This window comes from Arachis ipaensis, chromosome B1 (genome assembly GCF_059453495.1).
Source record: "Arachis ipaensis isolate K30076 ecotype BB chromosome B1, ASM5945349v1, whole genome shotgun sequence".
Classification (NCBI taxonomy): Eukaryota; Viridiplantae; Streptophyta; class Magnoliopsida; order Fabales; family Fabaceae; genus Arachis; species Arachis ipaensis.
Window position 1 is genome coordinate 55,076,397 of NC_142436.1, and position 15,483 is coordinate 55,091,879.

The 15,483-nt window shown below is 36.4% G+C and overlaps 1 protein-coding gene across 4 annotated transcripts; it reads left to right on the top strand.

The window, feature by feature from the left end:
• Positions 1-6,446: 6,446 nt before the first annotated feature.
• On the top strand, positions 6,447-13,102 carry LOC107630481 (WD repeat-containing protein DWA2). Of its 4 annotated transcripts, none has more exons than XM_088501426.1 (16): positions 6,447-6,761; positions 7,203-7,248; positions 7,345-7,440; positions 7,924-8,012; positions 8,099-8,182; positions 8,270-8,402; positions 8,568-8,679; positions 9,021-9,120; positions 10,004-10,131; positions 10,500-10,569; positions 10,787-10,875; positions 11,075-11,120; positions 11,253-11,323; positions 11,405-11,478; positions 11,557-11,615; positions 12,942-13,102. In XM_088501426.1, the coding sequence occupies exons 4-16, from the start codon at positions 7,968-7,970 to the stop codon at positions 12,948-12,950; spliced, it is 1,020 nt and encodes a 339-aa protein (XP_088357552.1). In that variant the 5' UTR covers positions 6,447-6,761; positions 7,203-7,248; positions 7,345-7,440; positions 7,924-7,967; the 3' UTR covers positions 12,951-13,102. The 4 variants fall into 4 exon arrangements, with proteins under 4 accessions (XP_088357552.1, XP_088357549.1, XP_088357550.1 ...); XM_088501423.1 differs by lacking the exon at positions 12,942-13,102 and adding an exon at positions 12,284-12,784; XM_088501424.1 differs by lacking the exon at positions 12,942-13,102 and adding an exon at positions 12,284-12,784 and having other exon boundaries at positions 7,929-8,012.
• Positions 13,103-15,483: the final 2,381 nt, after the last annotated feature.

Genomic DNA, 15,483 nt, shown 5'->3' on the forward strand with positions numbered 1-15,483 from the left:
CATCCAAGAAGTGTCGACTGCCCGTGGTGATTCACACCAACAAAAGAACCTAAAACCAAATTGTACCTGCATAAATAATAAGCACACTATGGTGAACCGAAATATGTACAGCCACTGAACATCAAAAGTATCTTTGAGGGAACCGAATACCTATTTGTGTTATATGTGGTATTAAATGAAACCACATCTCCGAAATAATCGAATGCAGCCCTGCTTCTTGCATCAGCCCAGAATGCATGTTTAATGCAGTGATCGCCTTCAGGGTTGAGCTCAAAGAAGAAATTTTGGTTATTTTCTTTTATTCTTACTAGGTACTTCCCAAATTCTTTGGCATCGTCTTTTTCTGAAATATTCCGTACTTCCCTTGTGATGTAATTCCTTGCGTCTTTTTCTATAAAACCTAGTTCACGGTGGCTGCCAGCTGCTGCCACAAATGATTGGTAGGTTTTGCTCGGTCTAATTCCAGCTTCATCGTGGGTTTCAATGGTGTGAGGCACGAACATGCTAAGCTCCCTGTGTTGCTTGAGCATCTCAGCTGGTCTGGACAACAAGGATGTGAGTGATTCAAAACAACTTTGGAAATTATCCAAAGACCAACATCCTTCATTATGTGTACGTAAATTCTGGCTGGACAATTTAACCCAGCTGAAGGGTTTGTCTTCAAAGTTGGAGATATCTTGGGTTTTCACCCCCCTTCTCTAGAGCATACAATTAATTGATTCTTAATCTTGTCTCCATCCCGAGTCGTGTTCCTTATTTTGGTGGAAAAATCAGCAAGTTTGGAATAATGTTTGTAGAATTTTCTAGCTTCTTCTAGGGTCTTGAAAATCATTCCCACCTTTGGGACAAATTTTTCGTCCACGACATAGCTGGTCTGCATGGTGCACCGAAAATCTTAGTTACGGTGAACCGAAATCTTAATTAAGGTGAACCGAAATCTTAATTACGGTGAAACAATTATATAGTGCTTAGAAAAAAAAACAAAACATGTTGGTCTAATTTTTGTTAGACTACTTTCTACGTATCGAACCAAAAATATGAAAATGATGAACCACCTCTTTAGTACTTATCGAACCGAAAAATTACTCAAATTTACTCAGAGTTACTCACAGTTAATGACACTCACAATTACTCATAGTTACATATTATCAATTGATTTGAATTCAATTCAAATGTAGATCACCTTAGTCCATTCAATTCACTTCAAATAAATTAGCAATTTTATTCCATTAAATTCGATTCAGAATTCAATAATCCAAACCTCATCAAATTGATGCATTTCGGAAGAATCATCCAAATCGCAGTCATTCAACTGATTTGAAGTTGATTCATTCATTGTTTCAACTCAAAAGTGCAGATTGAAGAAGAAAACCAAGAAGAAGATGAACGACAAAGTTAATTGCGTTGAATCAATCCAGATTCATAATGCAGAGAAAAAAAATGTGAAAGAGGAGAACAACGAATTTAATTAGGTTAAAGAAGAAGAAGAAGAAGAAGAAGAAGAAGAAGAAGAAGAAGAAGAAGAAGAAGAAGAAGAAGAAAAACGCGAAAGAGGTTTACGTTGTATGAGAAGGTTTACGTTGAGAAACGTTGAAAAAGCAAAATAAGGATTCCTTATATAAGTTATAAGTGACGCGTGTAAAACAAACAGGGATGTGGGGGCGTGGAGTGAAAGTTACATGGATACCATCCATGTAATTTTTACATAGATGTAGAGCTTTTCCCTTTTTTAAATATGAAAAAGGAAAAACTACCATTTGTACCCATGAACTTTACGAACGCTGACAAAAGTACCCATGAAAGAAGAAAAGTGACTTTGTACCCATGAAAGGCTGGATCCGTCAGTCGATAGTACCCGAACGTCATTAAAATGTTAGCTCCGTTAAGTTAAAAGGCAACATGGCATGTTAACTGCTTACTTGGCTTTGAATCAGTAGTCTAACGTGTCCAAGCATAAATATACTGTTATAACATCACTCATTTCCCTAATTTATCCTCAACTGTTTTCCCAATTTCAATTTCAAAACCCTAGAATGTCTAGGAGAAGCAGAGGTAACCAATGTTCTTCGAATGGAAGCATCAGCGCAGAAGGGACTTCGTCTTCCAAGAGGGGTGAAGAGAAGACTTTGTCTGGGAGATGCTTTTGTGGACAGGGTGTGGTGTTGCTACAATCTGGAACCTTAACAAATCCTGGGAGATGGTTCGTAAGGTGTCCTCTATGGAAGGTAAGTCTTTTTGTTTTTGTGCTTCTGATCAAATTAACTTATTGTGAATGATTCCTTATTCCTCCCTTTCACACTACAGACGATGGATTGCAAGTATTTTATATGGGTGGATGAGATTGACGGAGGATGGGAGGGACTGGCAAGAGCCCTTGTTAGAAAAAATCAAGATAGCTCCTGTGGTAACCATGAGGTCAATCTCACTGGGCAAAGAAGAGAGATTCAAGAGAATAGTGTGAAGATCTTGTTAAAGATAGGGAAGCTCCAGGGTGAAATTAGAACTATTAGGTCATGGATTATAACTATTTTTTGAGTTTACTGATTTGTGTAGGGCTGAATCTACTCCAATTAATCAATATGTAACTGTGCTTATGGTGTATGTTGTCCTGGGGTCTTTTTGTGCAGCTTTTTGGTTTCAATGATGATGAACTTAGAAGCTGGTTGGTCTCGATGATGATGAACTTCGAAACTCTGTTACTATCTTCACTTGTTATGGAAAAAGTCAAGTTGTGTTATGACATTAATGTCCATGATTGTTAATGTATTTGATATCTGTTAGATTGGAGTTAACTCAATTTTGACAAAAAAAGAAATATAAATGTCGTGATTTGTCTTAATCTAGCCAGAAACATGGTATTGTAAAATAAATAGCAAAGTTGTAACCTGGAAATGGAACTAAATATTCATTCCATAAGCTATAATAAACCTTGAAGTAATTTACTCATATGCAGTTATCAACAAAAGCCTCAAAATGAGGGTATGAGTTTGATGTAGCAGTAGCAAATCAAATGTACCTAATAGAACCAATACAAACCATGAACATGAAAGCATCAAGTTGTGCTGTTTAATTACTAGGCATAAGTTACAAAAAAACCATAATATAAGAGTTCATAGAGCTCTCATTACAGTAAGTACTTCATCAAATTACAAATTCACACTAGAAAATCCTATTTGTTGGGTGTGGAGTTGCTGCTGCCACTAGAAACCCCGTTGTTGTTGCCACTTGAAGATGCTCCTATTGGTGGACGGAACCCAGGTACTGGCCATCTGCCTGGTGTTTGAATTGTGGATGGTGGAGTTGGCATGAATCGCATAAATCGTGTAGTGGTCCCTTGACTTGCACCATGCATTGTTTGTCTGGTAACTCTTGGAGGCGGTTGGTTAGTTGGTGATGTAGGCCTAACAACAGAAGGTTGTGGTGTGGTAGGCGTTATGGGAATAGGTTGTGGTGGGGCAAGTCTGAGGGGAGAAGGTTGTGACGGTGGTGGCCTCTTAATATTTCTCCTCCTAATTGGTCTCTTGGGCATGGTTGGCTTTATGATAGGTCTAGGTGGCACATATGCAGTAGAGGAGTTAGAAGGTGGAGGTCTTACTGCCATAGGTTCTTCAGAAGGATTCACACAGTTGCGATCATCAACATTCACCTATAAATGTTGATAATTGCATTAGCTCAAATTTTTAATGCAAGATAAATTTATCTTCATGCCAATAAGTAGAAGAAGAGAGTGGATATAAATAACTTACACTGGGTTCTAGGACCTGTTGCCTTCTTTGGAGTTGGAGTCCTCCTGACACAAACTTTCCTCCTCCTCCTTGATGGAGTTACATTAACCTGATCAGGTACTTCTACACCAGCTTCTTCATTCGTATCTACAACATCTGCTTGGCTAATTGGGTTCTCTGTGTATAATTCAATCTTATGCCCATTCTCCACAGCAGCTTCATACATCTTAACGACATCCATGTCAAGTCGCAGAAGCCTCAAACCACCCTCAATTTCCATTCCAGGCTGTCGCCAGTAGAAATCGGAGATGATTGGATACCCAATGTCTTTCAGTAAGGCACTAATGAAGAAGCTATTCAGAGTATCCACGTTAACTCTCTCCACCTCAGTAATTTCACCTTCTGCATAACACAACTTGCCATCCGATCCCCTTTCAAGTCTACCTCTATGGTGTATTATTAATGTGATATACGTCGTGGTAGCCATTTCTGTCAATAAAAAAAGAATGAACAGTCTATATCAATACACCTACTATTTCAACAAGGACATTCAACTAGCGCATAACCAAAGTTTAATCACAATCATCATCAAAAAATTCAGAAAACAGTTGCACTTTATTTGAGACAAGCAATAAGAGAAGCTAAACTGCAATAGATAAAAATATTTAAGATAAAATAGATAAAAATATTTTAGTTATACAATAGATAAAAATTTAAAATAAAAAATATTTAAGATAAAGAAAGCAAATGAAGACGAACTTTTGATAAACAACGACTTACGGCTCAAACATTAACGTGATAATTAGTTTCTTAAAATATTATTATTCATGTAAATCTTATTAATTATGTAGGTATGTCTATTACCACTAAATGAACAAATCCTGGTTCATGAGAAAGTTAATTGTCTATTTTCACTAAAATTGACTCATGAAAAAGTTTGGACAATGTTTATGACTTTTCTAATTATTAAATTATAAAATATGATTCACTCAATAATTAAATGACTATTGTTTCTATAAATCTATTACACAATAAAAAAGATATAATTTAAATTTATTAGAATAATTGAGAATTAGTAAAATTTTAGTTATACATTATTTGAAATTTTAGCTAAACTGCATTCATCAACCCAATACATCGCTTAATCCTTTCCATTATTTATTACATGAAAAATGGGGTTTCAATTATTGATTTATAGAATAATGATTTGAGATATACATGTTATGATATTTGGTGAGGAATATGTAATAGGCTATGCTTGCTGCCAACCCGTGTAAAATAGTGAATGTTTTCAGAAAAATGTCCCCTGAAAACTATAATTATCTTATGGTGGTGGTGGTATTGTTTTCAATTGTGTAAAATATGAAGAATTTACCAAATTACATTTTGTTAGATAGGTATCTCTTCATTGATGACAACAACATATAGATAACTTGGTGTTCAACAAGGACATTCAACTAGCGCATAACCAAAGTTTAATCACAATCATCATCACGAAGTTCAGAAAACTGCATATTTGTGAATTAAAATGCCTAATGAAAACAAAAATTAAGCCCTATGCTGATCAGATATAAGGTTTAAATAAAAAACTTCATTCAGGCGATATATCGAGCATGTGGTGTGCAGCAAATTCAGATAGCGTATTTAGTTCTATGTTGGCATCAAACAACCCAGAAAATTTAGCCACAGCAAACACATTCACTTCAAAACACAGAAATCATGTAACTTAACCTACCCAGATCACTAAAACAGAATGAAAAAGCAATAAAAATAAAGAGAAGAAAAACAGGGAAGCAGGGAAAGGGAATTGAACCTGCGCTGATGAGAGGGAAGGACGAAGAAATTGGGCGAGGCGGAGGAGCGGCGGTTGCATCGGCACAAAAGTTCGCCGCCCTTGGTTCTTCGCCGGACTAGAAGATGCGAAGCAGGGGCTGTTCGCGCAGAGACAGAGTGACTACGCGAAAAGGAGGGAAGAAATAGGGAAATGGAGAAGAAAATGGAAGAAGGATTGGGCGATGCTGGTCGCCGGTGGTGTTTTGGGCGGACGGAGGCGGTTGGGCGGATTGGTTGGTGGCGTCAGGTTCAGTAAGTGATTCACGTCTCTCTCTCTGCTAGGGCATGCATAAGGGTAGTGAGGAAGAAGATGGAATGGCGCGAAGTGCCTTTAACGTTTCTCTCTCTCTCTTCTATATCCACCTGGAAGGTTCTTAAAAAAATTCAAATTAAAAATAAAAAGCCAGGTAAACAATTAACGTGCCATGTTGGCTTTTAACTTAACGGAGCTAACGTTTTAATGACGTTCGGGTATTATCGACAGACGGATCCAGCTTTTCATGGGTACAAAGTCACTTTTCTTCTTCTATGGGTACTTTTGTCAGCGTTCGTAAAGTTTATGGGTACAAATGGTAGTTTTTCTTATGAAAAATTGAACATGAAATTCATTTTCAACAAACAAAAAACAAAAAATGAAAACAGAAGACATTTTCACAAACCAATCAGTCTTTTAATTTTTTTTTTTTGCAATTTTTCTATTGGTTCGGTTTGGTTTTGTTATGAAATTAAAGACTTGAACCAAACTAAACTGTAAAAATTAATGCCAATGAGTAATAATTCAAATGGCATAAACTTCCCATATTCAATTAAGAGATTGCGGGTTCGAGTCTTCTATCTTTTCAAATTTTGCCAATGAGTAATAGCTCAAATGACATAGTCCCCATACTCAATTAAGAGGTTGCGGGTTTGAGTCTCCTATCTTTTGTAAAAAAAAAAAAAAACTGTAAAAATTAATAAAGTCTCAAAAATGCCCCTGCGAACCCTAATTCCTTCCTCAGCCTCGTACCTCACTCTCTATCACTCACTCAACTCACTCAAACGCAGTAGTCCAGCCGTCGTATTTTCCGTTCACCGTTTGCGTCGCAACGCAGCCCAGACTCCAGACGTCGCAGCTTCCGTCCGGCTTCCGATTGCAATCCCCTTTTCCGCCGTCCATCTCCGCCGTTTCCGCGCGCATCCCCTGCATCCGGAATGGAGCCTCAGGTAGTAGTTGGTTCGATTCTGTTCTGTTCTATTATTCTATGGTTTGTGTTCCGTTGTGGCCTTCTGTTCTATCTTTACAAAATGAACATGAAAAATACACAAAACACATCAATAGAAATTTTTTCCCTACATATCAAATGTTGCATCCTTGAAGAATCGTAACTAACTGGAAAATTAGGACAGAATTAATTTTTGGCAATATATACAATTATTCATTAAAATTCAACCCTCTATATGCTGAAAAAAAATCATCTGGAATTTTGTTTGTGTTGTTTTAGGAAGATGATGAAACAAAATTGACAACAAGTCCAATGCCTCTTTTTCTGGTTTTTTGTTCTGATTTATGTATCTATAAATGGGTAGATGTGTGTGTAAAAACTTTACATGGTAGCATTTATTTGTTTGTGTTGATGTTTGTTATACTTTTTATTCAAACTGCAGTGTATCTAAACAGCACTTCTAATGCGGTAGAAGAAGCAGAAGAAATGTAAGTCTTTTGGTTTGGTTACCTTTTTTGAGCAAAAAATGATTTGATTCATAAATGAGGGTTTTCAAATTTGAATTGAATGGATTTACCTTTCAGTGCTTGGAATCAACTAGCACCTTTGGGGGAAGCAGGTGGACGAAGACACAGCAGCTGAAAGTCACTAGCCAAAAGCCATTCAAGCTAAGAACTGAGGTAATTGCCTATTTAGATGCAACAAATTGCTGTATAGCCTGTATAGCCATTCAATGCAACTAAAACATTTTCCATTTCAGTGACATGCTTGCATTTTCAATTTGCTGTATAGCCTGAATAGCCATTTGCTTGCATTTTAGTGACAACAAATGTTTGTGTTCAGTTCAAAACCAATGCAGTTGCACATTTTCTCCTATAGTTTTTGGCCTTGGCCACTGTATTGCTGTGATCTTTGTACAGTGTTAAAACAATAGAATTGGTGTAGGACATGGAATTTTTTCTGAATTAATTTAAAAACTGAACCAAACCAATCCAATTACATTTGGTTTGGTTTGGTTTGGTTGACCTCAAATATAAAATTGAACCAAACCAAACTGAACATTTTTTGTACGATTGGATCGGATGGTTCTTCCTCTAAAAACCAAACCAAATTGAACCGTAAACACCTCTATTGAACTCTGAACTGTGTGTGCGACGAGCTAGCAAAGTGGAAGATTCAGCATCCGGAGGAGCAAGAAGCAAGGGCAATGCAAGGTGCATCATCAGGCATAGGATACGGTCTAAAATATCAGGTCAACTTCACTAAAAACCCTAAAATATTTATGATTCTCAATCTCCATTGATCTAAATTGTTATCCACTTCTCATAACATGCATAGGCTCGATGCATTTCGGATGTAAAGGCAGACACGGATCACACTACCTTTCTGGCTGGCACTCTCAGCCTCAAAGAAGAAAATGAGGTAATAATATGCTTAATTTTCACGTTTCACTTTCTCATTGACATGTGACTCCAATTTCAACTTGTTTCTCATTCTTTTGTTTTGTAGGTTCATCTGATTCGGCTTTCGTCGAGTGGAACTGAATTGTTCTGTGAAGGATTGTTTTCGCACCCGAATGAGATTTGGGACCTTGTCTCATGTCCTTTCGATCAACGGATCTTCTCAACCGTTTACTCTAATGGTAATTGACTGCGTTTTACGACTTATTTACTTCACATTGAAAAACATTTTCAAAGTATGTGCGTTTTTTGCGTGCTTTTTGAGCTTGATAGTTGAGATAGTTTATGCATCATGTTAGTATCCACAGTTAGACTGGTTTATGACTATTTTCTTTTTGTTTGTTAAGGTGAAACTTATGGAGCAGCAATATGGCAGATCCCTGAGTTATATGGCGAGTTGAATTCGCCTCAGTTAGAAAAAATTACATCGCTAGACGGTCATGCTGGTAAGATTAAATGGTAAGTTTGCGATTCCCCATATGCTGATTTTGATTTATCTGATAGGAAGTGATGTTGTAATTTAATATTTTGAACTTCCAGTGCTGGTGTTATATATGAAGTCATTACTCTGTTTTGGTAATTATCTAAAGATGTTGAAGAAATTTTTGAGGATAAAATAGTTAACAGTTGTTCTTAAGGAAGATATTATACCTCTAAGTTTACAGTAAGTATTGGACTCCCCTTTTGGCTATGTCCTGGAAGAGTTGTCGTTCTTGTCTGATGTATGCGCATTACTCTCTGAATATGATACGCTATTTTATTGTCTTCCCAATCCTTACTGAAAATTCACTACCAAACAGTATTCTCTGGTGGCCATCTGGAAGGCATGATAAATTGATCAGCATCGATGAGGAGAACCTCTACTTGTGGAGTCTAGATGCTTCCAAGAAAACTGCACAAGTATGAAGTTCACACTACGTATCTGAAGTTTGTGACATATGCATGCATAAGAAAATGTCATATTCCACTGAAACACGTGTCATTGTTATCCAAGTTACCATCACTTGTTATAATAAGTTAATGATTTGAAATTTTGAATGTTGCACACATGACAAATTGGGGAGAGTAAAATGATGAAAGATCATCTAATCACATGCAAATGTGAAATGGTTGATTTCTCTCTACCTTAAGCCCCTAAAAAATTCAAAAACAAAAGGAAAGTATTCTATGCCCCTTGAAGTGTAATATTAATATACGTGATCAATGGATTAGTTATTTTATTTCTTCCTGGATTGACTCTAAAGATAATTGTTTTGCTAGAAGCTATTGTTTCAAGTTTTGAGCAAGAGGCGTGATAAGAAATTAAGGCTTGAAACTGATTGAAGATAGGTGTAAATGGATCCCCCTAAAATGACCGAGAAATGAATTTTATATGTTGTCCATAATGGGTCTTATTTCGTATTATACAATAGTGTATCAGTAATTCATAGGAGAATGATTGATCATTGCCAGCCATAATATTTGCTGCTAACTGCCTAGTTGTAATTTTGAATGACTCTGATTCCTTGATTTTATGGTTTGATTATTTGGGTTGGAAAAGGCAAACTCTATTCGTTTTAATAGTCCATCTGCATAAAAGTTAAATATCGCAAAGTTACTAGGGATACTGGTATTAGATAGCGTTGTATATAAATGTAAATGTGTTTGGACTTTGATAATCATGGTTTTACTTTACATAGTAACATGTGATTACAATATATATTTGTGAATATACAATATCTCATATTTGCAAATGGTGTTCAATGACTGTCGGACTAACGTGCACCCCCAACATAAAATGTAGATACAATCACAAGATTCAGCTGGCATGCCCCACAAGATATCTGGTGGGGCATGGGATCCACATGATGTGAATTCTGTTGCCGCAACTTTTGAATCATCTCTCCAACTATGGGATGTCAGAGCAATGGGGTATGTAATGTTCAGATAGCATAATTCATTCTTGTATTAATGTATTTAAATAGGTGATAATATTCCACAATGGTGAACACAAACATGGTTTTATTTAAAAATATGAGGAAAGTTAGTTTAGTATTTTTGGAACTTTGAATTATGTGGTAACATGATTCTAGGCATCTTGAAACATCATCTGCCGGTTTTGTTTATTTTTTAAAGCAAATTTATTTGCAATTATTTCTTCCTTTTCTGTTATTTTCACTTGAAGTTCACTATTGTGGGTTGAGGGAAAGGGTTATATATTCCCCTACAAGCAACTAGTTTTAGTATGAATTAGTACCACTTGGAATTGTTGTCTATTAATAGGATTCTTTGAATTACAGGAAGACTATTTCAATTGAATGCTCCCATGTACGCAGTGTTGATTATCACCCGAAAAGGAAGCACGTACTTGTAAGACTTGAACTTTGTGGTCATTGTTGAAGTGCTAAGTGTGTTTATACAATTCCTCAAAAATGGTTAAAAAATCTGTGTCCGATATAGTATGTGTTTGATAAACTTTAATTTGAATTACGCAACTTCAAGTTACAGAGCAGCTGACTTCTGAGACAGTAGTATTCACCCACATTCCATTCTTATTGATTCAGTTGAATGACTATGATCTGTACAGGTTACTGCAGAACATGAGTCTGGGATACATATCTGGGATCTAAGAAAACCAAAAGTTCCCATCCAAGAGCTTCCAGGACATACGCATTGGTAACTAGCACCTGTAGTTGAAGAGTTGATTTCATTTCTTAGTTATATTACAAAGGATAATGAAAAATAATATGCAAAAAATACTCTCTATCATCAACGATTTTGATGCCCAAATAACTTATGTCTTAATGCCATTATAAGCTTTTTCTTTTATCAAAATAAACAGACATTTGATCGACAGTCTATATTGTATTGCCAGGACATGGATTGTCAAATGTAACCCTGAGTATGACGGAGTGATCTTGGTTATCTCTCATTCTCTCTTTCATACGCACAACACACGCAATCACAAGGATACTGAATTACTTACAGACCTCTTCTATTTTTCATTTGTGTATGGGGTTGTTTAATTATTTTTCATGATGTGGATATTTCAGAGTGCTGGTACAGATTCAACAGTGAACCTGTGGCTTGTCTCTCTAGGCAATGATGATGTATCAACTGAGAGGTCATTTTCTGATTTTAAATATTATTAAACATTTTTTTATGACTAATATTATTTTTCTGATTTTCCTATGTTTTTCTGCAGCCAAACTGAGTCACCTACTCATTGGGTTGATCCTTTAATCAATACGTATAGTGATTATGAAGACAGCATTTATGGTAAGGGATTTCTTCTTCTTTTACTTAAATTCATGATCTTTAGTGATTTCTATTTCCAACTATTGGTTCATGTTACAGGGCTCACCTGGAGTTCTCGTGAACCATGGATCTTTGCATCGTTATCCTATGATGGCAGGGTAAGATCATGAGAAAAGCTTTCGACTAACCCTCAGTCTTAAATTGACAAGTTCTCCTCATGAAAATTAGAAAATGTAAAAAATAAACAAATAAAAAGACAAAAACCTGTTTTTTTTGAATGGTCTTAATAAAAAAAATATCTTCAAATATTCTCTGCACCACTAGATTTTCTCTTATATTATGGTTTATGTGGATGGTCTTAGCTGTTTTATCCAATAAGAGCAGTAGTAAGCTATGACTGCAAAATATTAGACCTGCTGCTCCTGATGAACCAATATATTGTGTATTGTAGCCATCGGCGTATTGGTCTATTGGACCTAGGTTTGAGTGTTTCATACTTGATCTGAGTTTCTTGATGGTAAAGTCTCAGATCAGTTAGCGCTGTTTCTATCCCCCCTTTCAAAGAATGCTTCTGATCATGTATTTGGGTGATGTAGCTGGTGCCAATGGCATACACTTGTTCATAAGATCGGACTACTTGATTTAACACTTCTAGGTCCTAAACAATAGTATTGCCTGATTTATTATCTGGCCTATCACTTACAGTTTGGACCGGAGTATAACAATCTAAATCAGTGATTTGCTCTCAAAATTCTATGCATTTATCAAGTTAGATGTTGACATTATAAATAACCCTATTAATTTGGCATTTCTTCTTTCAAAACAGGTGGTTGTAGAATCGGTTAAACCTTTCATCTCCAAAAAATGAAGTTAAAATAAAAAATCATGCCGTTGTCACCATTTTGCCTTCTTGTTCTGCATCGATAGTTTCCTGCTCCCCTGGTATTGAGATAAACAGATGACTAGAAGACCCAAATTGTCATTACATCATGGTACCATTGGCGGGTTCATGTGGCAAACATGTTTAATGTTTTATGTGCATAACATCCTTGACCAGCAGCCATTCATAGCCCCGAAAGCAATGACATTGTTTTGGAAATTTTTTCGTTTAGGTTGGTTTATGTTTCTAACATTCTTTGGTACGTTTCCACATGTAATTCATGGTTAAACCTAATGCTTAGTTGCAAAACCTCATCATTTGTGCTAAATTGTGGTCTGAGGGGCGAGGTGGAATGTTGAATGCGTTCCATTATTAACAGTCTATTATAATGACTCACCTTCATTGTACTTTTGATTTGGATATAATCAAATCTCAGTTGAACAACAATGTGAATGTTCTTAGTTGCTAGCTGACTTGTTTTGCCTTTGGCACGTGAGGGGCTAATAACCACGAATTCTCTGCCAATCTTTGGTATTAGCATGTAAGCGCTTATTCATTTCGATTCAACCTCTTATCCACAATTTGTTATTCACTTGGTCAATAGGTGCTTTGATGTGTGGACGAGTTATATTTGAGTGGCACGTGGCAGGGGCATTGTGGGAGGACAGATTCGAGCATTCCGAGTGACTGGATTTTGGGGGCAAGTGGATAAAGGGAGAACCGGAGAAGACTTGCTCTCCAACAGGATTCAAATCCACTTTTCGATCTTTGTCGTGCCACTATTTAGGTTAAGTATTGGCGGAACGGTCAAACAGTGCTCCTGCTCTATTTGATGGAGCTTCCAAAAACATTTTAAAATTTATTCCAGTTTATTTTGTATTTATCAATGAGCAACAATATTTTTTAAAATTATTTTTAAAACCCAAACATAATTAAATAAGTTAATTGCATCCAAATCACTTACGATGTCAAAAACACTAACATCTGATGCCTTCATCTTTGTCTCCAAACCAAAAATAAACAATTTTTTTTTTAATTTTATTATTCTTTGAATGCGAACGAGGTTTTGGATGTTAGGGTATCTCAGTTTCCTTGATTATACCCAAATATGAGAGCTGTTTCGGGGGTTACTTGAAATGGTAATTTGGACTTGAACATGAGGTCTAAACTTCTTATGAGACAACAACCGATTTGTTTTGGTTGGGGGGGGGTGGTATCTGCAAGAGACTTTGATACTTAAGTTAGCAAGGATTTTAGGCAGGTTTTTAGTATATTGGGAGCGTGAATATACCTGAGGGATGTCAGTATATTTATAATAGAATAGATAGCCACCTTTTGAAGTAGTTCCAACTTTATTGGTGGATAACCGTTTCCTATATCTTGAAATTTTGTTGGAATCTATATTTTGGTGTAGATAGAGATAGTATGAGAGATTCGGGAAAGGCAATTACTTATTTAAGTAAAACTAGACATTTCTTGCTGCGTGTGACCTCTTTAAGAGGTCAGGTAAGCTGGAGAGGCCATCCTTTTTGGATGAGCCTTTATCCTTATTGGGCATTGCTTTGTCGTGGGTCAGGGTATGAACAGTGCTCATGCTTGAGTCCAAGCTTTAATGAGGTCGGGCCCAAGCATTTCGTGGCTTCAGTTTCTATTATCAGGTACGCCGCCTCCAGGAGGTCGGGTACTCGACGTGTTTCAAAATTTTAAAACGTTGCCTCTTTAATGATATAGCAAACGTTATGCGGCAGTTTTCTTGAAATCCGCGCGTAGCTTTAAAGAGGGGTGCGAAATGCCTTTTTTGCCCCTTGTTTCTTATAAAAGCCTCGCGCCTTCTTTCTTCACCCTTTTCTGTTTTTGAAATCACTCACTTTTCTTCGTTTCCCACTTTAGAAGAAAATACCCTTAACTCGTCTTATTTTGTTCTTGCTTCGTGATGTCGTTCTAGTCCAATATTTCTCTGTCTTGGACCCTTTGAAGATCTTGTTTTGTTTTTTCGGAGAGGAACGTTCGTGTTTCTTGCTATTTAGACGTGCCCTTCCATTTTCGCATTTCATCAAGGTTGGTACTTTTTCCTTTGTTTTTTGTTTTCGATTACTCTGAGTAGTACTTGTATTTTTGTTTTGAATAATATTTTGAATGGTGATTTAGAATGTTGTTGGTGACGAAGTTTTTTACTTTTCCTTTTTCATCATTGATACTTGTTGTTCTTGAAGTTTTGTTGAAACTGTTGCCGTATGAGATTGTTGCCATAGACTATGATTTGTGTTGTCCCCAAATGGTGTTTCTTTTGTTAGTTCAGAAGTGATGCCATTTCTAATTCTTGAAAACCCAATTTTCCGCTGTTTGCTGAAAACCCAATTTCTTTTGTTTGGTGTCCGGCTTCTTTGTGACGATTTGTTTGTTGTCTTTGTAGGTATAGCTTTACGTCTCGATTTGTCATTCACAACGTCTACGAAAGTCCCATCTCATCTGATCTGGATAGATATTTCTATTCTTACTCCTGTTCTCGTTCTTAATAGTGAGTATGGCGAGACCTTCTATAGGCACCATAGGTTGTGTGAAAGTCAGGAGGATGAGAGAAATTATGAGATAGTCGTAGCTGATCCTAAGGAGAGGGCATGTTTTTCCCCATTAGATAAGTTGGAATGCCCTTTCTTTTATGCCTATAATTGTTTTTTCACTAAGCTAGACGTTAGGCTTCCTTTTTTCGACTTTGAGATTGATGTCCTCTGGACTTGTAACGTCGCTCCTTCCCAACTTCACCCTAACTTGTTGGCTTTTTTGAAAATATACCAACTTCTTTGTCTGGAACCTGATATTCGACCTTCCCTTAAAGTTTTCTTTTACCTTTTTGTGCTAACTGATAAACCACAATTTTAGGATTTTTCTTGTGTAGAATTTGGGGTGTTTTATCGATATTTTTCACACTTATTCACATAAATTGTATGTTTTTGTGTTTCCTTTCTAATTATGCTTCATGGTTTAAAACATGCTTCTTTAACCCTAAAATGCCCAATTTTGTGGTTTATCCTGTGCTTAATTTGGGGGAATTTTATCACATTTTCCACATTTATTCAATGAAATAGTATGGTTTTATAATTCTCCTTGATTTTGTACTTAAGAGTGAAAACATGCTTTTTTGGCCT

Bases quoted from the DNA above. Each gene is read 5' to 3' on its own strand.
- LOC107630481 (XM_088501423.1), top strand. From the start codon at position 7,968: ATGCAAGGTGCATCATCAGGCATAGGATACGGTCTAAAATATCAG. The intron at 8,183-8,269 runs GTAATAATATGC...TTTGTTTTGTAG, and splicing joins GCCTCAAAGAAGAAAATGAG to GTTCATCTGATTCGGCTTTC. The intron at 10,570-10,786 runs GTAAGACTTGAA...TGATCTGTACAG, and splicing joins CGAAAAGGAAGCACGTACTT to GTTACTGCAGAACATGAGTC.